The sequence below is a fragment of the Copidosoma floridanum genome, unplaced genomic scaffold (genome assembly GCF_036245765.1).
Source record: "Copidosoma floridanum isolate Cflo_tuat_1 unplaced genomic scaffold, Cflo_Japanese_pri ptg000002l, whole genome shotgun sequence".
Classification (NCBI taxonomy): domain Eukaryota; kingdom Metazoa; phylum Arthropoda; class Insecta; order Hymenoptera; family Encyrtidae; genus Copidosoma; species Copidosoma floridanum.
This window is the reverse complement of record NW_028321879.1, coordinates 1,112,031-1,139,770: the sequence shown is the minus strand read 5'-3', so window position 1 is coordinate 1,139,770 and position 27,740 is coordinate 1,112,031. Positions and strand designations below refer to the sequence as shown.

Here is a 27,740-nt window from a genome sequence, read left to right as displayed (position 1 = left end):
AGGTGATATACTCTAGAGCTAAGTAGAATCCATAAATTTTTGATTCTTTTGTCAATACTTGATTAATAAAGCTTTTTGATCTGTCACTGAGAATAATCCTAAGAATGTCGAAAGTTAAAATAAAATATCTTGACAAATCATCGGCAATAGTTATTGCCTGTATATCGGAAACAGAAGCTGCAATCAAAAATTTTGTAAGCAAGTTTTGCATTGTAAAAATGAGAATATGTTCCCATGTGCTTTGTGAAAAATGGCCTACTGTATCTATTGACACTTTGTAAGATATTTCTAATGGTGTATGTAATTATCATAGGTTCTTTTGTTTTTGTGTGGACTAATTCTCGTTCCGGTCAAATTTTACAGTGTTGTATGTATTCAGTAATGTTGTTGCGCATTCCTTTTCCATAATATTTTTCTCTCATTTGTCTATAAGTTCTTACTACTCCTCTATTACCTCCAAATAAGCTAGTATGACATTCAACTAACTTTCCCTGTCTGTCTTCTAGGGTTAGGTAAAAACATCCACTAAAACAAGTTCTTACTCTAAAAGGAAGGTGACGTAATTCGTCGAATACAATTGATGGCATTTCTTCTCTAGAGAGATTATCAGTTAGTTCACCTTTCCTAGAAATACGGGTAGTGGTTACTTACTTTACTAATATAGCATACGCAATATTTCGATTGCAGTTTTCCGTAGTGATAATGTCTTCAAGTTTTGGTTGAACATCTAATAATTTTTTTTCTGATACAGCTCCTATATCTGATAGTAGTTTATTGCTTATTAATTTTAAATCTACTGTTTACCAATAAAATGAATGTAATTATCTTTGGTGTAAGCTAAATTTTTACGAGTACTTAAAAATGTTAATTAATTTGTTTTATAAGTTACATTAGATGTATTGCCAGCACGGCTTACATTTATCTTTACCTTTTCACAACGAGCCAATCTTAAATTTTTCTGTATGGGTTTTAATGCTTCTGTCTGTTTTGCTTGAAGCAAAATATTTTTATTGGAAGTTTTCTTGGTATCGTAATCAGTTTTATTTTCAATGTTTTTCGATTAAGAAAGGTTGTTGTTTCTTTCTTCACTACTGTTTTGTTCTAAAGGTAATAAAAATTTTCTGTACAGTTTACCATTAGAGATTTGTAATTTGTTTTGGGTAGAACCATTTCTATGTGATTTAATTGCAGATGTTGCTTTAATAGGATTTCCATTTGCAATAAATTTTTTTATTTTTTTATCGATTCATGTATTTACTATAGTAGGAGCGATCGAGTTTTGAGGTGATACTGGAAGTAAACTTATTTGCTCTTGATTTAAGTAACTGCCATTATCACGTTTGGTAGAGGATGTAGGTAAAGATTGTGTTGCTCCAAGAACGCTGTTATTTGGTATTTCATTTTTTTATCGTAACCATCCCACTATAATAAGTCTTAATTCCATTCTTCAATAAATCTTTCTCTGTCTCAATCTTTATTACTGTAAGTATTAATTAAGAAAGCAACGTTCCGGCATTTCAGATTAGGACATGCAATTTTTAAATATTAGAAAGTATTTTTTAACAGATTCTCGTTAATGAAGAATTGTAATTTGAGAAATTCAGTAACTCGTTTTCTGAATATGAAATAAGCATAAATTCCAAGTTTGATAAAGTCCCATTTTGACAAGTGAGATACAAAGCAGTTATACCACTCTAAATAATTTATATCGATACAATGAGCTCCATAAGTCCATTACGCCATTCCAAAGGATTAAGGTTTTTTACAAATTCTTATATAATTTTTTTAATTTTCGGTACTCTTTATCTAAAAAAAGGAGACCTGAAACAGTGGACTATTTTGAGTATTTTGATAAAAGTGTTAGAAATTGTATACAAAGAGAAGAGATAGTATGAAATTAAAGATTTGATCGAGGCACAGAATTTACAGAACGACAGATGCTATATGAGTTAAAAAATAAGAAGCAAGACTACAGCTGGGTAGTACCAATATACCAGAGCATATTAACGTAGTCAAAAGATGGAATCAAAGTATTTGAAAGGAAGTAAATTGATATATGACACTAAACTACAGAAAATCATGTTGGGTTTGTTCTGAATGCAGGAATACAGTTTTACAATAGAATGCCACATAGCTCAAACAACATGACATATAATTTTTTTAAATCTAACAAGGGTTAAAACTTACCATAGTTAAAATTAAATGCTGAAGCTATTTGGATTATGTCAAAATTCAAAGGATCACTAGATGTAAGTGTAACCTATTAGAAAAATGCATAATATAAGTGGGATACAGATTAATAAGGTATCTGTAATAGCAGAGATAAACATTTTAATAAAAAGCTAGTCTGTTGAAATAAATATAACATAGCTTGTGAAAAAGATTTGGTGAATTTATTAACTAAAATTGGTATAAAGTCGTAATTTGTTAGTTCTAGAAAAGTGAGTGTTAAGCCAATTTAAGAAACAAAGAGAAAAAAACTCAAAAGATTTTTACTGAAGAAACTAAATACCAACTCACAAACACGTAAATAAACTGACCTAACAAATAAAATTCCTCTCCAAACTGACTAAGATGGTAACATAAAATATACAGCCTGACTATTCATTAGAAGTTTCAACGATAGATATGAATACTAACTGAGTGAAACAAACCTGCCTGTCTCGTTGATTTAGATCATATGATGTGCACTGGTTGATACGTATAAGATTAACTTAGAAGCATTTGAGCTAGATGTGAAAATCAAGTTTTAAAACGAAAAGATCAACTAAGAATTAAGATGATAGGTGATTTATTGTGGGCAAGGTTCAAGAAAGAATAACACCTTGAGTGTTTGTATTTCGCAGTTGAATACTGCAACGTTTTGCTGACTATTTATATCAGCCTCATCAGACTAACAAGGATTTCAGTATGGTTGCATATGCACTACGATACAATGTACAATACAATTTACAATATGCTACAGTTAATTCAAGTACGCAAGATTTTGTGGGTGTTACGACTTACTGGTCTCTGGTCAGGCGATAAACTGAGTTATATGGTAAGGCTTTGTGGAGCTTATATAGTTGGAACGATAAAGGTAGATGTCCAAGGTCATTACCCTCGCTCAAGACATTTAAGCTTCCGTAATAACGGAAGTTACAATTTAGTAAAGTATTGTACGTCTTTCTTGTTGTTGATGTTATTACTGTCAGAGTTTATGTAGAGAAATTTGAAAATAATGCATTTATTATAATTAGCTTCTTTGTCGAAAATTTTTATATTATTCTAATTAAACTCATGACTGTATGTAGTTTGGTGTGGATAAACAACAGAGTCAAGTTTCTTGTTCTTTCTGTGTTTACTTACGCATATTCTAGTTGAGGGTTTCGACCCCCTGACCTAGGATGCTGGACAGTTTTTGTAGTATGATTTGTAAACAACGTTAGCCTCTTCAAAATTTTCCGCTTTGTCGTTTTTTCTTTCGTTCCTTTTAATCATAGAGAAACGACAAAAATACTTTAACCGTTGTAAAATCTTCCTAAATGTTCACCCCATATGCAAAATTAACATACCATATACTGGTAGCAGTTTTGATAAAATATCAAACCTATTAAGTCCTGACATTCATATCCTTTGATACATAATAAGCTCAATGGCATCATTCGTTTTGGAGAAGACAAAATGGATAATATTAAAGAGACTAACGTTGTTGACAAATTTTACTGTAAAAACTATCTGTCATCTTAAGTCGAGGAGATATAGCAAGCCACTGTTATACGCATCAATAAAATCGAATGATCAAAAAGCTTGACTCTGTCATGTATGCACATCAAATTACGTACAACTATGAGTTTGATCCGAATAATGTCAAAATACTTGACAAAAAAGCTAATCATCACAAACAAATTATTTTCAAATTTCTCTATATGAAGTCTAACCTTAATATCATTAACAAAAAAGAAGTTATACTATACTTTGATAAATTATACCTCGTATTATTACGAAAGTTCCAATATCTTAAATGAGGGTAATGCCTTTGGACATCTACTTTTGTTACGCCAACTATATAAGCTCCACAAGGTCTTATGATGTAAATGAGTTTATCGCTCCACCAGGGACAAGTAAGTTGTTACACTTACGAAATCTCGCGTACCTGAGGTAATTGTGGCATATTGTAAATTGTATTATACATAGTACTGTTGTGCATATATAACCATGTTAAAATCACTTTTCACCTGATAAGGCTGATACAAATGGTCAGGGGAACGTTGCTGTATTAAACAAACAAATACAAGTACTCTAGGTGTTACTTTTTTTTAACCTTGCCCCCAACGGATCGCCGATTATCTTACTTTCTAATTTTTTCCAAGCCACTGATATAACTATAGAATAAAAAAAATAATCTATGAGATATGCATAATAATATCCTGAGAATAAGAAAACCTGCAAGAAGCAAGTTTGAACGGGTATGTAAGATACAGTGATCCTTATGTGGCCTAAAGATGAGCCTAAAAAGATAGAATGAGATTACCCCACACCATCGTAATGGGACTGTGATTTCCAATAAAATGTTCGAAATTTCAATATGTTGTAGTGCCTTTCTTAACAACAATCATCATACGCCCAAGCCCTAAAAATGGACAGTTTTAAAGATTATAACTATTTAAGTCACCCATTCCACAATCGTAAGTTTGACAGGCAGCACAGTGCAGTAATAAAGTATAGCTTGTTTGATGTACCGACATTAGATTGAAAAGGGTTGTAAAAAAACATCTATCATTCTTGATTATCCTTAAATGCATTAGAATAGCATTCTCTTATAAAAAAGGAGCTTTATAAATTAACGAGTTCAACTTTTACTAACACATAAATAGTTTTCTGCATCCATTGCCATTGTTATTAGCAAAAGTACTTTATTAAGAGCGTTGTGACAACAGTTATTGTGAAATACTAGTACGCATTTAGCTACCTCAATATGTTTTCTTTGTTTATTGTTGTATAATAAGATTTATAATCTTTACCATACTTACGTAACTATGATAACAACTTATAGAATGTATTGCCATTTTTAATGAAATGTTAAGCTTCACTCTCTTTTTGACCTTTAGTAAAAGGTTAAACTTCTGAGACTTGAAGTGTAGGTATTTACTAAAGGTAATGATTCCTTTTGTCTACATTTATGTTTTGCAATCATGTTAAACTCAAATATTATAATGCAAGGTTACGGTAATTAAGTGTTGCCTATATTTTGTACAACTAATTTTTTTAACTTGTAAAGTATACAAAGTGAATTAGCTTGATACTTAAAATAATAAATTAAGGGAACAAGCTGAACTAATATAAATATTAATTTGTTACGATAGAATATGATCAAAACAACATGTAGACTTAAGCCTCTCTACTTGGCATACCTGTGAATGAGAACATAACCAAAGATTTCTTAGCACGTTAAACTTAGAATGATGTTAAATTTTAATCTCACTCACGTTAATATGGTTTAATTTGTGTTGTTTTTCTTTATTGTAGTTTTCTGATTTATTTTTAATTACATCAAAGTGAAAATTCAAACGATTATAGGAAATTACGTTAGATTATCAAGAACCAATGGTAAGAAAATGTAAAGATATTATGTTTTTATTGATAAATGTATATTTCTAAGAAGACATTATGAAATAAAAAAATGAGTATTACAAAATCAAGTAACGAAGTCTGGTTATTTGTGGTATTCGAAACAGTCAAACATTTTTTAAAGCATTTTTTTCCAGTAATTCTCAAATCTACAAAGTAATTAAATTCAAAATTTTTGTGTAAATTCTTGTAGCAAACTCTTTTACTTAATTTTTGTTTAAAAAAAATATTTTCGCTAGAGTACGACAATAATTTATGCGAATAAGCTGAAAATAAACGAGATTATTATCTTAAATAAAGCAAGTTGTTTACTATCATCAAACCGTATGAACCAAGACGCGAACGAACAATTTGATCACCTATACTGAATGCGTGTATAAGTAACCATTATCTTGCATTCACTACAATTTAAATTGATAATTTGTTAAAGATGTTTAGATTCTTACAAGCACAAAAATTGCATTTTAATAGTGTCAAGTGTTATAGAAAGCTGTGAAAAATTTGTTTGCACTAAATACCATAAGAAGATATGATTGAAAGAGATTAAATTTAATGAAGATACTTTGTTGTTTTTATGGGTACTTTGTTTGACACTTTTTTATTTTTTTATAAAAAAAATCGTACAAGTATAATGTATGAAAGCTTGCCTAATAAGAAGTGGAGTGGCACCACTGATATGTGAGTTTTGGTAAAAATAAGAGGGTACGCTATGGAGTAGAAACAGAGTGGAGAGATCAGCTTGGGATTGTAAGCGTACCGGACATGCAAAGAGAGTTAGGAAGTGGAGAAGGGTGCAAAGAGATTAAGGGCCCGAATTAATGTGTCACCTAAAGCCTAAACAGCAAGTGTAAGCATTGCTGGTATTGGGTATTAAGTCACCCAGATCAGCGCTACCAACCTAATCCAGGATAATACTAGGCTGGTGGGGACGCCCATTAGTTCTCACGTCTCTAAGATCCGCATTTCAACATTGGCTTTTCACTTCATAGCCGTTGGGAAACGAAATAAGTCCGCTCCTCATTAATTATGTGAAGTTCATATATTAACTTGCAAGGTCTGCCCACATACACACACACGCGTGAGCGTGCACACACATGCCCATACACAATTCATTATTGTTCAATTAATACTTTAGATTTAATAAACTTTTTTTCTATTCATGGTATCAAAAATCTTTCATCATAAGCGTATGTATATGTGTGTGTCGCCAAGTTTTATAGTCCCGTGATCACGGTACTATACCTGTCCTTTAATATCTAGCTACTCCACAGTTCAGGAACAAACGTGACCTCGAGTTATAAGCCTGTGGAGCACCCGACGCCCAGGCTTGACTACAGTGACAGTAGGTAAGGTTTGCAGGTCATTTCACCTGTATAGTATATGAGGAGTAGCGTCGAGGATTCCTTGGCCTGATAAGATTGGTCAAAATTACATTAGGCAGGATGTAAAAACATGTCCTGTTCTTAGCATCATTCTCTCCCACGCACGTTAGCACCATAATTAATGAATACTACTATTATTTAACGTACATTTTCAACGTAAGCATAGAGATAATTATATATACGTATTTTAATATTTTATTATTTGTTATGGTAATGTAAGAATGCAGAAAAGTAAGTGATATGTGTAAAAGTAATTATAGAAATCTACATGACTTTCAGGCTACGCATCAAATATTTTTAAAAAAGTATGTGTTTGCTCGTAAGCCTAAAATTTCATACTGACGGCAGACACTCTAAGACTGCATATACTGCGTAAACTAAAAAATTCATACATACTTTTATATGCTACACTTCTGTGTCCTTTAAATAGCTAGTTTTTCCATACTATGAGTACGGTAAATATAAGTTTAGACTACTCTGAACCTTTAGTTTTTTAAATTTTATTGCATCTAGAGTGTGCAATAAGGAAACTCATACGAAAAAATACCAAGCTAACTTGAAAAATCGGCCACTTATTTTGTAATGCAAAATGAATTGGTACTGGTTAAGCAATATTAGTGTAGATTTATAGGAAATTCAAGATTAGGTAAAATTCTATAATAATAAGGCAAGTTTAATGATTTATAAAACTCTTGGTTGTAAAATATGCAGGGATATATTCTACAAAAAATTTTACAGGTACTTTTTCATTTTTTTTACGCAGTATTACATTCATAGTGACAATATTGGATTAGAGGTGTGTCAAATATAATATCTTTAGCAAATAAATTTTCCTTTTATTTTCATGCAGAAACTGTAATTATTTTTTCTTTACTATCGGTGTGTAGCAAGTTTATTATGTTAAAGAATTATTAATGACCATCCCATAAAATCCTGTCTTCACGTACTCTTTCAATACGTCAACCAAAAATGTTTTCGAAAAACCTAATGAAATCTAAAGTAAGTTTTATTCATACAAAGTATGTTTAGATAAGTTGGGCATTCAAGCTAAAATTGCCTTTTGAGATAGCACTAAAAATGACTATGCATTATCAGTATGTACTAAATAGTAATGTATACTTCTACTCCAGGAAGCTCTTATTTATACAGTTTGACAATAACATTTTTTAGTAGTAATTCAAGAAGTTTCAAAACAAAACCCCTATCATTGGAAAATTTTGTAATTTAACTGCTTTTTTTTTAGTAAAATTAATATTGTTTAATTATTGGTGTTTAGTTGAAGCACATTTTAAATCTAGAAGATTTTTATCAAAAAAATTGGTATATTTTTACTTTATCAATAAATTCTGGTAATTAGGGAGAAGACTTACTGGGTAATAATGCAGATTTTGCTGAAAACCAAGGTAAATACGGCATGATACAAACTTTTTTAATTTTGTTAGTGTCACTTTGTTTCATCTGCTGATGGTGCCAAACGTAATCAATTACATGAGTAGTCGAATGTGATAAACTTGATCTATTAGGTGTTCTTACTGGTGTTAATGTTGCAACAGAAGATACAAGTGGTTGGGTATTAATCATTAAGTGCATAGATGCATTGGTCTTATCGTTAGGATAAGATTCTTTTTCCATCGTAGAAATTGTTTTGACATTATTGTTACATGAAACAATGCGTTTTCTAGTGCCGCCATTAAACATGGCTTTAACATCTTCCCACGCATGTACAACCTCATCTGGTGGATCCCCAGCAAGTTTCATGTGCCGTCTCCAAGAGTTAAAATTTGCGGCGTCAGGCTGTACATACTCATTTCTTGACCCTACTTGATGAGAATGGAAAATAAACTTATTTGGAGAGAAAAATATGCCGCAAGTTGCACATTTTATACACTTGGCTCTTGAACTATTGTATCGTGATGGTACAAAAGCTCCTTGACATCCCCAAGCACATTGATGGTAAACTAAAAATGCAAAATCATCGGGTAACCTGCAACGTTTATGTCATATAGACTTTGTCGATTATTTTGTAACTAGTATATTATTACTCACAAAATTTTTAAAAGTATCTAAAAATAAATATTCTTTTCGTAATAAGAAAGTAGAAAAACTATCGTACAAAACAAATTTTGGAATGAACATTGAAAACATTTAAAACAAGATGACAAAAGTAAGACACTTTTTACCACCTATAATTATGTAGAAAAGTCTTACCTACTTATGCAGTATCTTAGCATGTTTTAATGGTTTGGCTCGAAAAAAGGCATTAAATGTTTTGGTACAAAAGTTATCAAAAGCAATACTACATCGATCTCTTACATTACCAAATAACAAAAATTTTTTGTGTATTAAAAAAAGTGAAATTATTGTTGATGATCGTTTCTTGTGCATTTCACAAACTTCCTTTTTAAGCTGGCTCATACAACTTGTGCTGAAGTAATCTCATAAATAGTTTTAGCATTACCAGTGACAGAGACTATGTAGTTGTGTTTTGAAATTAAAATTTTCTTCACTTTCAGAGATTTCAAGAGTAAAAAATAAAAGATGCCTCGCAAATTTGAATTTAATCAAAAACATTTACTAAAATGTGTCAAACAGTTGGACAAAAAAGTGGGGTATCTTATTTCAGAGCAAAAGTTTTGGAATCATTAATTGTAGTACACCTGACACTTTTACACAAACTGCTTGACCTTACGTGGTTCCTGACTTAGTAAAAAAAATAAATGGCTCGGTGCAAAAGGTAATGCAACATTTTTTTTAGAAAAAATTCAACATTTACCAAACTTCTTAATTTGATACCTGTTATTGAGTATATTAAACTGTGTAATGATAAATATATTAATAATTTTATTGTATTAGATATAGTTATTCATTAGAAAGCCTCAAAAAACGTTTTATTTTTATATTAATTTTAATAAAAATATTTTATATTGATATAACTGGCATAAGTGGTGTAAAACTTATTAATGTAGTTAAGCGGTTCCACTTGCACAATTGCAACAATACTGCATTTTCTTTTGAGGAGAAAATAAAATTCAATACTTAAAAATATTATGTGTTAGTTCTTAGAATACGGTAAAAGAACAAAAAACAAAACGAAATTGATCTGTTAAGTGAACTCAAACGTGTGTATATCCGCAGATTCAAATAAGTATAATCAAACTGGCTGAGAGACAGACCAGAAGTAAAAGAGAAGCAAGCAGTACCATCTTACTACTTTTCTATGCTGCTCATGCGCAGATTCAATTGAGGGGGATGTCAATCTGCTATTATCACTTGCTGTGAGCCCAATAAAAATTGTTGGCAATCATATTTCAACCAGTGTATTATAAGTCAAATAGGGTAGAAGCTTTGCTATAATGTCAGAAATCTGCTGCTAGGAGTCAATCAATCTAACTGTAACTAGATTTTTATCCACACATTATTTACTATCATGTTTTCTTATGTTTGCCATTCGTGTTAACTTGTTACTATTATTCACTTGACAAGCAGCTCCAGCAGCTCTATTATCGCACAACAATGTCATAGGCAGAGATAAGTAGCTTAAAATAAGTGGCATTGAGTTCTGAAGAAATGTTATCTCTTGATATGCGTCACTCTCTGCCACACACTCAGTCTGATACGTAAACAGAGCTACGTGTGACTGTTTTCTGGTTATCCAAGCAACTCGTCAAGAAACAGATTTATTGTAAAGCCGCTTGTCATCAGTAAGCCCTTGCAGCTTGGAAAGCTAAGGTCTCAAAAGCTTTGTAGATCATCTACCTTTTCTTTCAACTTGATTTCCAAATTGTTTTGTATACTTGACATAGCTACAGACTTGATTTGCCGTTTCCCACTTATTCTTGATGGAACTGACTCAATGTCTAATGAAGACGTTTACAGCGGAAGCTTTGTTTGGGTGAACCATGATTGCCAAGTAAAAAAGAGATCGCGCTAAGTCTTTACATGGATCATTTTGTTTGCTATTGGTAGACTCCAGCTTTCTATTTAATAACGTTTTTTTCTTATTTTTCAGCTTTTCTCTATCTCACCTTTTGTTATTTAACACTTGATTAGTGATTATGGTTGGCCTCTGGGAATGCATTCCACTATAGCTAAATAGTTAAAAATGTTGATAATGTACTTCTATTAATGAAATACTAAATTGTGACTGCATCTGTTTCGTGTTGTATTTATTTCTGAGAATGTTTTTAGCTCCCCTATGTTAGTTATGTCAAGCATAACCTTTAACTTGTACTTTTTTTTTCTTAGATTTCCAACGTTTTAACTGTTAATTAATATCTCATCCACATATAGTATAAGAATGAGGAATAAGTTATTATCGTTTATTTTTCTATTCAAACATGCTGTTTTTACGTATAGCTGGAGTGCCTCTTAATAAAACTGATTTATAGTGGCCCGTGCAGATTAGATAACCTGCATGCGTGAGACAGGCTAGTATGTTTCAATAAGTTCGTTTTCATTTATATCTTTAAAACTCTTATGACTTATTAGGTTCTCTGATTGACGTAACTATCTGGTACTATCTCTCTTTTAAACACCCTCTTATAATTAATTACGTTCAGTCTATCTGTTTTTCTAGCTTCTGATCTCCTGAATATCTCTTACACACTGTTTTTTTTTTTTAATATAGTCTGGCTTTCACTGCCTCTTTTTATTATTGTCTATCATCAGACACATAATTTTCTTATACGTCTGTGGTTGTGCATATAGTTATGTTAAGATCACAGTTATGATTACAGTTTTCTCTATTGGGTTAATACTTTTTTTTCTTTATTAGTTGTTATCTTGCTTCTTTGGCCGACGCTTTTGCGTTTTCCTCCCTTTGTTTCTAAAGTCGGTTGATCTCTTTTTTTTTTAATCCTTGACTTCTTGCCAATATTACTTAATAAATTTTATTTGATAAATCTTTTTTACTAGCTTTATTGTATCTCTGTAGACTAGTTCTCGATAAATTCTACATCCCTCGTTATTCAAAATTTTGCTCTCTCTCGCTTAAATAACAGGTATCTTGTCGATTTGTATCCTATGAATATGTTATATTCTTCTAAGGAGTTAGATTTATGACTACTTATTCTTTGAATGCTAACCTACGTTTAACAGTAATCTTTTTAATGTATTTTTGTTAAGTTTTTTTATGGTTCGATTATTCATATAGGTGGTAAAATGTCATTTGAGCTACGTGGCGATCTATTGTATCAATACACTGCCATACTCTGTACCAAATTCAACATGTCTTCTGGTAGCTTAGTGTCATAAATTTTTTTTATTGCAACAAAGTGTGCTGTAGATATTTTCGTCACAACATATAGCGCTGCAGTTTTCTTTATTACAACTACGGGTCCATATTTTATTTATGACAGCATGTAGTGCTGTGATACTGTTATTGCAGCCAGTGTCACTATGATTATTTTTGTCTCTGCTCATAGTGTTAATACCTTTTTTCAAAACCTATTTGCTATGTGCAGCAATTTAAAACAACGTTACCTGCAGGAAAGAAGATGTGGATACCATCGTAGGCCACAATGGTGTAAAGTTTAAGTTCAGTCATTTACATTTAGAGCGTACCTTAGTGGAATTCAACATAAGATCCAACACCAGTAAAGCTGTAAGCTAATTATCGGTATTTGTATTTCTTTACACAGTGCTCCAGATGCCGTCTGAAGTAAGCGACTAGGTTTAAGCTTTGTACCATCGCAGCGATTGATAATAACTAACAGAAATACAGGATACCTTATAAATAATGTTCTGTTACAAGTATTTTCTTCAATAATAGTAGATTTTTAACAACTGAAGTTAGTTTTTTCAATCCCAAGTACCATGTTATAGTCAAGAAATGCTTTCTTCTATAATTTTATGTAAAAAAGTAAGTATTCATTGAAAATCCATGTACTGTATGAGTGAGCATAATAAATATTACTTTTTAATTTTTTTACTTGAAAGTATTTCACTAAATAAATTAATATTAGAAGAAAACAGCAATTCTAACTCATGAAATACATCCATGTAGGAAGAAAAAGATTTTCTTATTAATGTTCTATAAAATAGGTATTTTTCAGTCCGTACGTATACTCAACTATCTAATAAATTGCGTTGATTGTTAAACATACATTATTGTTAAAATATTAGTAAACAGTGGGTGCTTTGGTACCCAAATATTAACTTCTATTTGTATGGTATTATGTAGCAGACACTATAATGACTATTTATGTATGTACCTTCATAAAACGGTATTGTGTACAAAGGTAGTGTACAATTATTGATGAAATAAGTATCCCAACGTTAATTATGGTTTTAAGGAATGTTTTAATATTTAATAAATAAATAGTGACAAAAAATATATTACGGCAACAAAATATTGTAGAAGACTGTGCACTTTCATTGAATCTTAGGATAATTTTAAAACAACTTTCTACTACCTACACTGATTACATCTCTAACATCACGCTCACATCTGTCACCTTAAACTTACACACTCATTCCAAGTCCATAATTAATACCCAAAATATGATTGTATTTAAAAGATTAGGAAAACTATACTGTAGTACCGCTTTTTTCAACAGGGTAGTATTCCATGCCAGTGAGTGTCTCTTCAGGACATTCATCACACGTAAGTATTTTTGACAGATATGATTTAAACACCAAACGTATACAAAAAGAAGCATAAGAAATACCCCAACAAATTGCAGATAGCTAAGTGTACTAAGAAATCACAGGTTGATATGTAAATTCATACAAAAAGAACGTGAAATTGCATTCACATAATCTGTAGAAACTTCTTAATTTTTGTTAGTTAAATGATAACTTTAAGATAAACCTACTAAATTTTTAAATAGATACAAGTTTTTAGTTCTTTAATAACATCCAAAAAGGTTCGAGTGTGCTTAAAAGCGTATATGTGAGTACATTTTCCTACAGTTATTGGTGTCTTTTCAGAGCACGAAGCGAACTATAAGCAGAAAAAGAAGTATAACTGTTGTTAGGTGCACATCCATATGTGGAAAATAACCGTCAGCGTTGCTGCATAAACTTAAGCTTCCCTTACCTCTATAAACTTTTACCCGTCACTGTAATGAATGCCATTAGGTCTTAAAATTACTTGAACTAAAAATAAAAAAATCGTGAGAGAATAAATAATAACGCAATATAAATTAATTAACCTATTTATAGTATAGAAAAAAGTTTTTGAATTCTTTTAAAAAATCAAAAAAGAAATGCATAGTTGAATGAGTAATAACTAACTTATTTACTGTGAAAGTAATAAGTCAAGGATAAATGAGGAAATATTTAATAATACATACAAAATATGCTCTTGTAAAATCTTCTAGTTTCTAGAAAAAAAGGACTTAATTAAAAAAAATAGTTTGTAACATGACAAATTTATTTTAAAATAAAACTTAATTATCAACCGTATGTAAATATTATTATTAAAAGACAGTTACCAACTGTACCATAACAAGAGGTAATATAAGTTTATAACATCAGAACCACTCATAGGAGAGTTGGTAAGGGCTTTAGCTGGTGTGCAGGAACTCGTGGGTAAACGACTTGTGTAAAGTGTTCTTTCTGTTTTTTTTTTTTTTTTTTTTTTTTTTTTTTCATTCACTAAATAATGAGTCATAAAATTTTATGTTATGAAAAATCTGTGTTGTACATTGGAATAGTCCTGAAGACACATCTGAGTTAGGGAGTTGGGAGAGTCTTCGATTGAGGTGTCAATATCTATATACTTGTAGGCTTTATTAAGAATGATCATCAACCAGCATTTTAGAGAAAAAAAAAAAAAAATTTTAAGTACATGTGCCTTAAGTAAGATTACTAATAAGACTTGACTAAAAATTGCGATGATGAACTTTCGTCAACAACCAAAACAACGGCAAATCAGCATTAAATTGTAGACAATAATGATACCTCTAAATAAAATTTATGTAAACAATCTGATAAAGATAAGCATAAGTGCTTGAGCAATAAAAACGTAAATAAAAAATACTGAAAAACTATCAATACAATATAACAAAAAAGAAGAAACGAAGCGCTAATGGTGAAAAAACAAAAACAGAAGTGCTAAAGGCGATAATAGATGAAAAAATTGTCGTAAAAATGACCTGTTCATATACCTGAATAACTTTGTACAGTGTACTAAAACAGAGAGTGTCCCTAACTTCCAAATCACAGACACTTTGTACAAATTAGGATATATTAATCAAACATTACTGAACTATGAGGCAACGACAGTAAAAGGCACTATATTTTTTAAGACAAGAATGGTGTTTGCTACATGAATGTATTTAAAGTTACATTTCAGCTATTCAGTACTTGAATTAAGTATCAGGAAACGTTTGAATACTCTAGGAGTTTCAAATGTAAAAAGTAACATAAAAACCATAAAAATACAGAGAGATTTGGCAATTGGCGGCTCAAACCAATGGTTATGTTAAGTTCAGCAGTTTAAGAATCTTATTAGGTTTTAAGATGATAGTTTCAGTGTACATGAAGACGTTAGTGATAATACCTACTGACCAGTGCCATAAAATCATGAAGAAATATTACTTATCTGTTGTAGAAGGACAACAAAGATTAAATATAACAAACAATAGAATAGCAAAACCCTTCTTGGGGAGAAAAATAAGGTTAAAAAAGTGACACTTCAAATTTGAATGTAAAATATTCTAAATTAAGTCATTAGAACCGATTAAAACAAAACAGGCAATGTTAATCACAGACATGTGAACACCCGCGTGACTATAGACTTTTTTGGATCGATAAACAAACCATTAGAACATGGTTATACCTATAAATTGTCAGTTGACAAGCTGACTAAAGGAATATATTGTCTTGGCTTCCATATAAAAAAACCATCACTCAAAGAAGTTGTTGAAAACTTTCACAAAAAAACTTAACAAAATTGATAAATTTGGATACAGTTTACAACCCGAAAAGTACCAGTACTCTACAGTGCATGCATTAGGTCTTGGTGGAATATAAAAAAGCAAAACTTTCATTAAACTTAAAAATAGGATGAATTACTACCACTACGTATAATTTCATACAACACTGCGAAACATAAGAGCACAGGCTATACGTTGTATAAACTTATTTTAGGTTGACCGGCTAATCTCTCATAAGGCTTAAAGCAGCTGGAAAGAAGGCAAATATACGTATAAAAATATTAGAGGTAATACAGGGGACACTAACGCAGTTAAAAATAACAGCAGCCATCAAAAACAAAATAAATACTGGTCAAAATTGAGCAGCATGGGATGGCTACAGCATATTTTCCCTTTTACACACCACAGTGGCCGTAGTATTATATAGTTTTCATTTTGAAATTTGAATTTCTTAATCACAAATGAAAAATACATACTTGATGTACCTGTCACATTATTTTATAAGCTTGATGCTAAGCTATTATTAAGAAAAATTTAGGCTTGCTGGCTCAACCCACTACCTGGTGGAAAATTTGGAGGTGAAAGTGTCAGAAATCTAGTAAAATGAGTATATACGTGAGTGAGGCTTTCAAGATAGCTATTTCTAATGCACACTGACAAAATTAAACTACAACAAAGAAACAAAACTACCTGCAAACTGGCTGGCCCTGCTTGATCACATGAGATGGCATAAGGCTAATTTTTAAAAATTATTCATCACTACATGCAGCAGTTAAACCACAATTTAAGTTTTAAGGTTAACACGTGATATATTGTTGAAAAAAAGTGATAATACCTTATCTTTGTTTTAAAGGTATACTGAGAAAAAACGATAAACAATAGCTAATGAAGTACAGTTGTCTAAAATCACGCAAGCTAGGATTTGCTAGTCAATAAGGAAGAGGAATGTGCAGATAGAGGATGAAAATGCAATCGAAGATAATTAAATTGAAAGACAGAGTTATGAATATAGATATAAATATTTATTAATCCAAGGGATGTGACCCTATCTGGCCATTTGTACATAACAAATACAGGAGTTAAAAAAAAAAAAGAACAGAGTACAATAATAAGTACGATAGTTGTAGAGTCATTAATTAAAATTTTAGATTTTATAGATTGAGTATAGGTGACAAATATAAACTCGTACATAAGGTGAGGCATCTATCCACTTGTGGTGTGATGGTGAAGATAAATTTTAGTAACGTCTTTGTATTTAGTGGTAGTGGTTGATATTGAGTCACTCGGACATTCGATAACTTCTGTGGTATGATGAGGCAACTGGCTGTTGAAGTACTGTAAGTACATTTACACTAAACAGAGAACGCGCAAAGACCGATTTTTAAATGATTTAGGTGATAGAATTGCAAGGTAAGTCTGAGTCCAGGAGTAAATTAAATATGTTGCATTTATCACATCCACTCCACTTTCCTGCTTTTTCTAACGATGAAGACGATGAAGAACGTAGCCTTCAATAGGAAGCAGGGACTCCCCGTCTCATCATCGAGAAAAGTTTGAGTGACTCCCATCACCATGTTATGTTCAGACGTGATCAACGGCTGTAACCGACTCAGTAGCTATTATTCGTAAACGGGCTGTGTAGATTACGGCAGAGAATAGGATAACGGTGTGCCACGTACCTCTAGCAACTGAATGTAGACCAGGGTAGATCTTTCCGCCTGGCATACATACACTTTCCAGTCTCTGATTATCAGTTGAGCATAGTTGTTCAACTTTATTAAAAAAATAAAGAACACCGTGCACCCACGAAAAAACAGCAGCCACATGCCTATTCCAAGTAAGATCGTCAGCAAGGTAAGCTCCTAAGTCCTTCACACAATCACGCAGAAGGAAGGACATGCATACCAGGCATAATAGGTGGCAATGATACCTTGTCTACAAGCATTAGCTGCTGATGGGTACAAAATAACACAGCCTGAAGCTTATTCCAGCTCAAATCCAACTCATGCTCGCCCAGCCAAACCACCACACCACCAATGTCCTGGTTCAACAGATGAATCACGTGAGGTGCATCAGACAGAATACACTGAATGTAACACTGCAAGTCATCCGCAAAGAGCACGACCACACTATGGTGCAACACCGACATTGCATAATTAATAAAAATAAGGAAAACAATAGATTTCGTAGAAGAGCCTTTGAGTATTTATGAGTTGCTGGGCAAGAAATCAATAAGATCACCGTTTAAATCTAATACTGCTTGAGACCAACCTGATAAGTAATAAGAGAACTATTTAACAGCGTCGGCAGAAAAACCCATGCTGGCCATAGTAAACAAAAAACGGCATAATCTATTTAATCAAAAGCCCTTCTAAAATCAAATAAAACAACTATAGTAATCATACTACGCTCCATCCCCAGACGGATGTCCTCGGTAATCATTAGGAGTGTCGATAGTATACTGTAGTGTCGCCTACAGCTAAACTGCATCGACAGAAGCAAATTTTGACTCTCTAAGTATGATAACACTTTCTGCTCAACTATTATATAGAAAACTTTCGCCAAATGGCCCAGGATTGCAACAGGTCTTATATCGGTTAGACCAGCCGGCCGGGAACTCTTAGCCAGAGATTAAAAATAGATTTTTTCCAATCGGTTGGGTACATACATGTGGCAAATAAGACATTAAAAACAGACTTTAAAGAAAAACAACAATAAACAAATAATCGTGAAAATGAAATAGAGATAAATCATCAAAACTACGGCCCTTCGTTTTCATCATGCAGATCGCTATGGCCTGATGAAACTCCAATAAGGGTACGTTTAGCAAAGCAAAACTCACCCTATCCGACGAAACTACAGCAAAAATGTCTCCAAGCTCCTCGATACGACACAGTAGATGCACAAAAGCTGCATTAGAGGAATAATGCAACCGTATATCAGGTGCTCAAGTGCAATATGTGTCAGTGGAGAATCAAAAGGAACAACAAACGGAATTGGTGAATAAGCCTACAACAGGCCACCGAGTTACGCGAACTCTCGATTGAACGCTGAAAATATTCATAACGTGCCGATTCTATATCTTTCTTCAACTGAGCTCTCATGTGACGATACTCTATAAGCTTTTTAGCGCTCCGCATCTTCCTCATTTCCTTGTAAAGCTTATGGCGAATCTTACACCGAACTCTCAATTAGAGCTTGAACCAAGGAGCAGGCTAGTGGTGGGTGCTACGCTACACCACAGGAATACGAACATTAAGAAGGGGGAGCACAATGGTACCAAAATTCTGAACCAAAAAAAAATTTGGTTCAAAACTTTGAAAATTGCGTACTAATTTCATAACCTTTACACAGGGTGTTTAAATATCATAGTTGGCGCTCAGGAAATTGTGACCATTTATACAGGGGGTATGAGTGGACAAAAATGAACGCACTTTATGCTTAAAACTCACCAACACGACATTAGGCCAAGAATCAGTGGTGGCACAATGATGCGTAGCACTGAAAGGGACCGCGTACAAGGAATTTTCAGAAAGAAGGCCTCATAAATGAGGCCCATAGTCGTCATTGCTGAGAAAATCCGAGTTCATATCACTAGCAACAATAATATTAAATAAACTAGTAGCCACATGCTGAAGAGCACCTGAAAATTCAGATACAATCTCCCTCTTTGGACGCCGAAAGACCGAAGCCATCAAAGCACGCACACCAGTCCCAACCTTTATATCCAAAATCAAGTATTCCGTTTCATTCAACCTTGTTATCCGAAGGGCCAAGACAATACCACAGCGATAACTATTGCTCACGTAGCATACCACACTACTACCCTGCATGTAAGGATGTCTACCTCAGGCCTCTATCGTAACGCACCAAGTCATACCCTGGGATGTTGAACAAAAACGACTACTGGCTTAGTGTTAACCAAGTTTCTCAAGTTAAGAGGACATCAATGTCATAATGTACCAAATAATGCGTTAAAAGTTGCAGTTGCTCATGGATAGAATCAGGATTTACATGGGCCACGCAGATAAGAGAGGAACAGGGAGAGAGACTAAGAAAGTAGCAAGTTGTTAATGCTAAGCCAGGTATGTAGGATCGTGCGACGGTTGGTAACGAGCTCAATAAGAATTCTTCCAATATCGAGTCTAACAACACTAGATGACACGCTACCTCAACGTAAAAGAAAACTAGTGCTAGGAGGTGACTTCACCAACTATTAGCCACTCCCTCAGTCAAGGTAAAGGCACCATCTGTGAGGGCATCATCCAAGGGTGAAGTCAGGCGATGGTCCCAGAGATGATAAACAGGACACAAGCACTTGGAGATTAGGGGTAACTAGGATAGATTCAACTCTTTATCTTTAGCTCCAAGAAATCAATGCACCAGTAAACAAGGTAAGAGCCTTCCTTGGTTCCAGAGGATGATGTATCTGTTGAGAAGACTCCAATGGAGATGTTGAGGAGGGTGTAAACAGATAGCATAAGGAAATATAAGAGAAAAAGTGTGTCTGATATTCAACAATCAGAGAGTGAGAGAGAGAGAGAGATTTGAATTTGATTTGAAAACTGACTTATTATGCCAAGGGCATTTCACCCGAGTGGCAATCTGATGTACAGAGCATTAAAAAAATACAATTCATACATGTATAGAAGGGTATTATTACTTATAAAAGAAAATCTTATAAATTTCACTATATTGCTAAGCATATATTACAGGCAAACAAATACATCAGGTAAATAATTAAGGTGTCGCGTAACAACCCGTAGGTAAGTTAACGAAGATATTAGATAATAATGATGAATAGATAACTTAAATGAATCAGTTAAGCATGTCATTGGCACTCGCAGGATGGTATAAATTATGTTAACTAAGACGCAGAGAGAGAGAGAGAGAGAGAGAAAATCATGTAAATTGTAATGTAAAGAAAAAAAATCCATCCAAGACATTACATGTCAAGGATTGAAGATGAAGTGACGAAGATGTAGTTAGATTATATCAATTAGTAAATAATTATGGGATAAGATTGATAGATAAGGAGGAAAACAAGCAGAAAATGAGAATAATTCATGAGACAGGTTAGAAAAGATAGATAATAATATTATTACTCATGCCATACATACATAACTTTATGTGGAAAAACACATGGAATTAGCACAAATTAGAAAAAAAAGAATTTTGTTTCATCTTGAAATAACTGCATGATAACGTGACACGTTATTCACTTTTCATACTATGCAGTTACCATTGGAATAATAACTCTAAAATAAGAGGGCTTAGTAGATTTTTCTTTAATATAAGAAAGTCGAACTTTTTCATTTTTTTGGATTCTTGAAAAAGTAGTTAAACTGCTTTATTTTAGAGTTATCATTCGGATTGTAACACTTATTATTAAAAGTAAATAACTTATTATGGTTTGCTGCAGTTATTTCTAAATAACAACTTTTTTTTCTCATTTCAATTTATAAATTCATAAGTTCTGCCCTATAAAATGATGTACGGTATTACTAATCAAAAACCCCTTGAAAAAGTCCATATGTAAGACCACATTTCATACCGTATCAATTTCTTAAAGTAGTTTTACATGTCATTCTGATATCTCTTTTTTAGGTGAGTAGACTGTAACTAACACGTGACTGCCCACGTAGCAGGCGATTATGAATTAATTTTAGGTTAGGTATGACGTAAAGTATGCTTTCCCTAAGTTTCTGGTCATTGGGCACTAGGGACTCAATTGAGTTTTAAATTATAATTTAATTTATTCACGTAGTGTCTACTTAGTGTACTGGGGAACCTGTTAATAAGTGCTTATGTAATTGATTACGTATTCAGTTTAAAATGAGGATAAATAGGAGTCTTTTTCTCTTCGTAAATGAGCACGAAGATAAAAAGTAACTTATTTATGTAATAGTGATAAGGCCACTAAGCTCCCAGGGTGAGTTAGTGGCCCTTATGATCTTAACCATTGGCTGATTAACTATATAGCTTGTCATTTGATGTGTGAATATATTACACATATAGAAAATCCTCTTTTTATCTCAATAAAAAAAAGTGATTAATATATGTTGTATTTACGACAAATTTATTCTGATGCCAAGTATTCTCTAAATAAGCTATGAGTATGACTTGACTATAAAATAATTTAATCCCTATCAAAAATTTTTATGTTAATTTAACTCTGAAACAAAGTTGAATTAAGAGTTAAATTAACATTGAACATTGGTTCCACGAATAAAGGAGCACTTAAATCCGTTATAAATAACATTGTTAATTCAACATTGATTAGTACTTACACCTTGTGTGGAAGTAAATTTACCGAGAGGTACTTTACTCGCGCTCGTGAAGTGGGTAAGATAATAGCCTAGCATGTTGGAGATACAGGTTCATGTCTTACCAGTAGCACATATTTAAAAAAAAATTTAATTTCAATAATTTTATCTAATTAACATGTGCATATGTCGTGGACAGTTTAGTTTAGTTTTAAATGGGCACTTGACCGAAGATTAACAAGCACTGAATCAATTTTAAATCATTGTTGATACAACTTTAAAATTACCGTTGTTTGAGCGTTTATTCGTTGAAGAGATTTTTGATAGCAATATACAAAATATCTTGAACAAAAAATGGAATAAAAGAAACCAATCTTTTTATAAGTTATTTAAGAAAAAAAAAACATCACTGCACACAACTATAGATGAATTGGCTTATACAAATATAATCTTAATGGTCTTGTTATGGATGCATCTCAGTAGAACAAAGAGGAAAAATTATGAGAATTACGTTATTTTTACAAAATGTATACAAATACACAGAAATAATTTTTCATGGTCATGCACGCGCAAAGTGTCCAAATATCGAAACACCAAAATATTGCAAGACACCTACCATATCTAATAATTAACTTTAAAAATAATGTTAAAAATTTATGCTAAATTAAAAGACTATGGAGTAATTTGGGACTTGATTTTTTAAAACTATTTTATTTTTTTTTTTTCTTCCAAGCAACTTAAAATTTTTTGTAATCAGTAGCTTTTATTGTATAACCTTATGCCCCATTTATCTTATGTCCAAGGTAAGTCAACTGCCATCTTTTTATTCGTAAGCAACAATTGGTTTTTAAGTAAGAGAACCTATACAAATTACTATTTTCGGTTTGTCTTTTTTTTTGTTTTATAAAATTACTGTATTTTAAAAAATTAACATGTTATGCTTAAGAAGAAAACAAAGTATTATTCTTGCTTGTTTGTCTTAATTTTTTAAATATACTATATATTTTATAAAAATTTTAAGCTTTAATTTCACGAAGACACATGAAAATCCCAGAAAATAAAGGTTTTCTTCGAATACCAACGGACACACTATTGTTTTTGCACAATAATGATTTTTTTCCTCCGATAACCTATCAAAACGAGAAAAAATATTTTTGTAAATCAGAATCTATCTATAAAATTATTTTTTTCCAAAATTTTTTTCATTCATTGCTGGAGATATGTATTTAAATACAAAAAAAAAAGTTTATGTTTGCACACATATCAACACATCATCTTTAAGCCATGGCGTATTTTCAAATATGAAGAGGTTAATTCAAATCACAACAAACGTCTGTTTAAGAAATATCAGGCATATACATCAACCTACCAATAATGCATAAACTTTAGTAACTGTCTAGTATATTAATAGAAAAAGGGCACTAATCTTTTTGTGCGAGTTTAATATGTACCTGTGAGATAAAAAGCCCACTTCTGAGGACGCTAGAAAATAGAGCCTCCAGTCAAGAGAATTAGAACATTATATAATACAGATCATACCTGTACATGCAGTGCCATGTTTGTCAAAGATATATCTTAACAGATATACTTTCGATTGTTAACTGAAGGCCCTTTTATCTTGTGCCCTCTAAACTATGCATGCCAACTTGCTGTACACATCAAATGTGATGGATTATAAAAAGCCGACTTACTTATTGAACCCCACTAATTGATGCTTAACTTTTGAGTTGCCGTACATATTTATATATATTTGGGTAAATACGTACGCAACGTGCATATCTATGTTTTCTCTGCCATTTCAGTCCCCAATACTCTTTAAGTATTCTTGAAAGAAAGGAAGAGAAGACGGATTGAGTCAGCGAGCCACGCTTTACTACTGTACTACACAATAAGATGTTTCACATATTAAGTAAAAAATGCTATCACTCTAAATGGAAGCTAGATGCATAAGAAATAACAATTTTGATAGGTTTTCTGCACACATACAAATGTCTTTTTCTACATAAAACGTAATCTTAGTTTTGTGTATTTTTAATGTACATTTATAAAATAAGGAAAGAGCGTAAAAGCATATGTAGCAAATGAGGGCGTGACATGAAAGATCTAATTAACGTTGGCAGTAGGAGGTTGTTATAAGATAATCGGATGATGTGATAAAAGCGCTGTATTCTCACAGCCTAGCAACATCTCATGCTATGGTTTTACGTTAAACGCTTCTTCTTTACCTGATATATTATATGTTTTTATTCATATATTATTACCCCCAAAAATGAGACTTTATGTATCTGTACCCAAATACTGACCAATATAAACATTGGTTTTTCTTCGCAATTACATTAAGGAGTAAGAACTGAATATTTACTTGTATCACTTTTGTAACCGTCAGAAAACCAGAAGTAAAGGTAAAAATTCAATTTGGTCATCGTTTTCAAATAGGAAAACTTTTTGACACGGTTTATTAACTCCTGTGCATAACATGCCTGTAAAAGTGCAACTTTAAAAAAATAGACTGAACTTGACTGATCAGCAGCTCTTACTATATAAGAGTCCAAGCAAACCCGTCAAATAAATGCCATCTGATATATCATCTGAGATTTCATCGGATATGTCAGCTAATATTTCGTGTCAATTTGCCATCTGTTACTTAATTGAAAATATCAAAATTAATAACAAACTGTTAAGTTATCCAATTCGGTAGTATGCTGATATAATATTTTAATATGCAGAATGCATTCAAAACATACCTACTGAAGCTCAAAAGAGATGAGTTTTATTATTTTACGTTTTAAAAAAAATTTCGATGTCATATTTATCAGTTGATGCATCACCAGGCGTGTCATATGGAATTTCTTTAAAATGTTAAATAATAAAAATACTGCATTGGCGCACTAGAGAACCGTAGATTGCACAATTTAACAGTTTGTCACCAGTTTTAATGATTAAGTTCAGTAACAGATGACATATACATTGAAACGGCATGTTAGCTGACATGTCAGATGACATCTCAGATGACGTATTAACTGATGTTTATAAGGAGAGAATAATCACAAGCTATATCTGCTTGGCAGAGTCAGGCAATCAAAATTTGTCTCAAAATAATTAAGGTATGGATGTACCTGATAAATGGCTTACTTTGTTTTTATAAATAGGTGTACAACAAAAGTATGATCCTATAAAAATAGCTCTAAGAAGCAGTGAAAATAATTTACTCTTAGGAGTCAAAATTTCTACGTCCACGGGAGATACTCCTCAAGGTGTTTATTTCCAAAATAACCAAAAGGCTTTATACAAATATAATAAGAATTACAACGCAGGAAGTCCCAAAAAAATCTGCGCAGTGTCATAATTGTCACAAACTGGAACATGTAGCAAAGCAACGTCGTAAACCAAAATCGTATGATAATAAAAACCATCAAGCTGAAATTAAAAGTGACAATGATTCTAGTTGTGACACTCTAGTAATGTGTGTATTTAAGTTTACTATAAGTAAGCATTTTTCTACAAACTGGCTTATAGACTTTGGTGCATCAGTAAATAGATGCAAAATTAGAAATATGTTAACTCACTCTACAAAAAAAATTAAACAAAATATTACGGTAACAAATAATGACACTATACAAGTACTTGGCTTAGGCAAGATGAGACTAACTGCTTAGAATCAAGGCCACACAAAATATTTCACTTTGCAAGATGTTTTATAATAGTATAAATAAATTGAGCTCTTGTGAAACGTGTATTGAGGGCAAGATGATAAGAAAAGTTTTTAACACAACTATTAGCCTATCAGAAAAGAAGCTTGACTTTAACCATAGCAATTTATGCCAAGTACCCTATGCTTCAAAAGAAAATTGTGTTACTTTATTACCTTTCTGGATGCCTAAACAAGATATTTATCCATTTAAAAATTTACTTTTAAAAGAAAAATTTGACGTAAATAAGATATAATAAATTCTATAGTTGTATGGAAAAATAATATGAAAGGAAACTTAAGATTCTAAGAACAGATAATGAAAGAGATTATTTAAATTTAGAAATTCAAAATCTATTATAGCAAAAAGCAATCTATTATCAAACTACGGTTCCTTATAATCCTCCACATAATAAGAGTGTTGAAAGTATAAACAGAACTCTATTAGGAAAAGCCAGAAGACTACTGCTTCATGCAGGCTTATAAAATACTTTTCCTACCTCGGGAATTTTTGAGAGGCTGGTAAACCCTCAGTAGGAAAAATAGAATTCGCCAAACAAGCGCCGACATACCATGGCTACCTTACTTTCCTTCGGCCCTTCTTCGCAGGTCCCTTGAGCCACAAAATAGCCCTGGACAACCCTGAACAAACCCTCAATATATATACAATCACTCTCTTAATTCAAAATTTAAAGCATATATACTCTTTTTAAACTGTGGTACGGTAAAAAACCTGATTGATTACGTATGACAGTTTTTGGCTACATATCATACACCTTAATTCCTAAACAATTCACAGGAAAACTGGATCCAAGAACTATCAAAGTAATTTTGCTCGGCTCTTCACTTGATCAAAAGGACTAAAAACTTAAGAGTAAAGAATCAAACAAAATCATAATTGTCAGAGACTTAATTTATGTAAACGTTAAAAGCTCAACCTTTGGCCATAAATCGGTTTTTAATTACTACTTTAACAATAGTGATGATCTTTCTCTTGAGCAATAAGAAAACCAAACAGAATAGAAATAAAAAAAAAAAACTTTTTTGAACTGGCAAGAAAATAATGCTAGAGCATCTCAGAGATTCTCAAAAAAGTAGAAGCTCCCTGCAAAACTTAGTTATTATGTCCTCTTCTTGGCCTTTGTGGACGGATCTGAGTGTGAAACTCTTAAAGAAGCTGTAAAAAAACCTGAATCAGCTTAATGATTAAAGTCCACGCAAAGACAAATGTTGTCCATTTATAAAAACAAAGTTTAGATCTTGGAGAAATTAACCCCAGGACATAAACCGCTAGGATGTAAATGGGTATTTAAAAGGAACATTAATCAGTCTATTAAAACTATTCATGAAGCCAGGCTACAATGTTTGAGTTTCTCTCAAGTGCAAGGTCTTGATTATGATTCGCGTAACCTTTCAGTGGCTCAGCTTCAAGCCATACGTTCTATTAACGGCATCTACTAGATCTAAAATTCTGCTTCACCATGTGGACGTAGAGACTGCTTTCCTGCCTAAAAATAGTAGAGGAAGATATATACTTACAAGAGTCCCAAGGTTTTTAAGATCCGAACAACCCCAAAAAGTTTTGCAATCTTTCCAAAGCTCTTTACGGTCTGGAACAGGGGAGTAGAGTGTGGAGTGAAAGACTCCATGATGTATTTCAGACCATGGGGCTTCAACGTTTAATAAGTGATACCTGTATATACATTTGTTAACTTGATCAGTGCTTTATTCTGACAGAAATTTTTTTTTGTATCCTTATATTTACTATTACTCAAACAATTCTCAATCAGTTCAAAACTATTAAAACTTAAAGTTGTTATCGAAAAAGGTATGGATGGTTTTAAGTGTACTTGTATAAAATTGCTGCCATCTAAATATGTTACAATTAATACGATGATTAACAATGTATCAA

General features: G+C 32.3%; 1 protein-coding gene across 1 annotated transcript in view; it reads right to left on the bottom strand.

Moving 5' to 3' along the window:
- Positions 1-8,345: 8,345 nt before the first annotated feature.
- The window catches only part of fuss (SKI family transcriptional corepressor fussel), a 156,913-nt gene continuing 137,518 nt past the window's right edge, over positions 8,346-27,740 (bottom strand). Inside the window, exon 4 of the mRNA XM_089595057.1 lies at positions 8,346-8,976. Coding sequence (XP_089451183.1) covers positions 8,346-8,976 — 631 coding nt within the window. The remainder of the gene's footprint in view (positions 8,977-27,740) is intronic.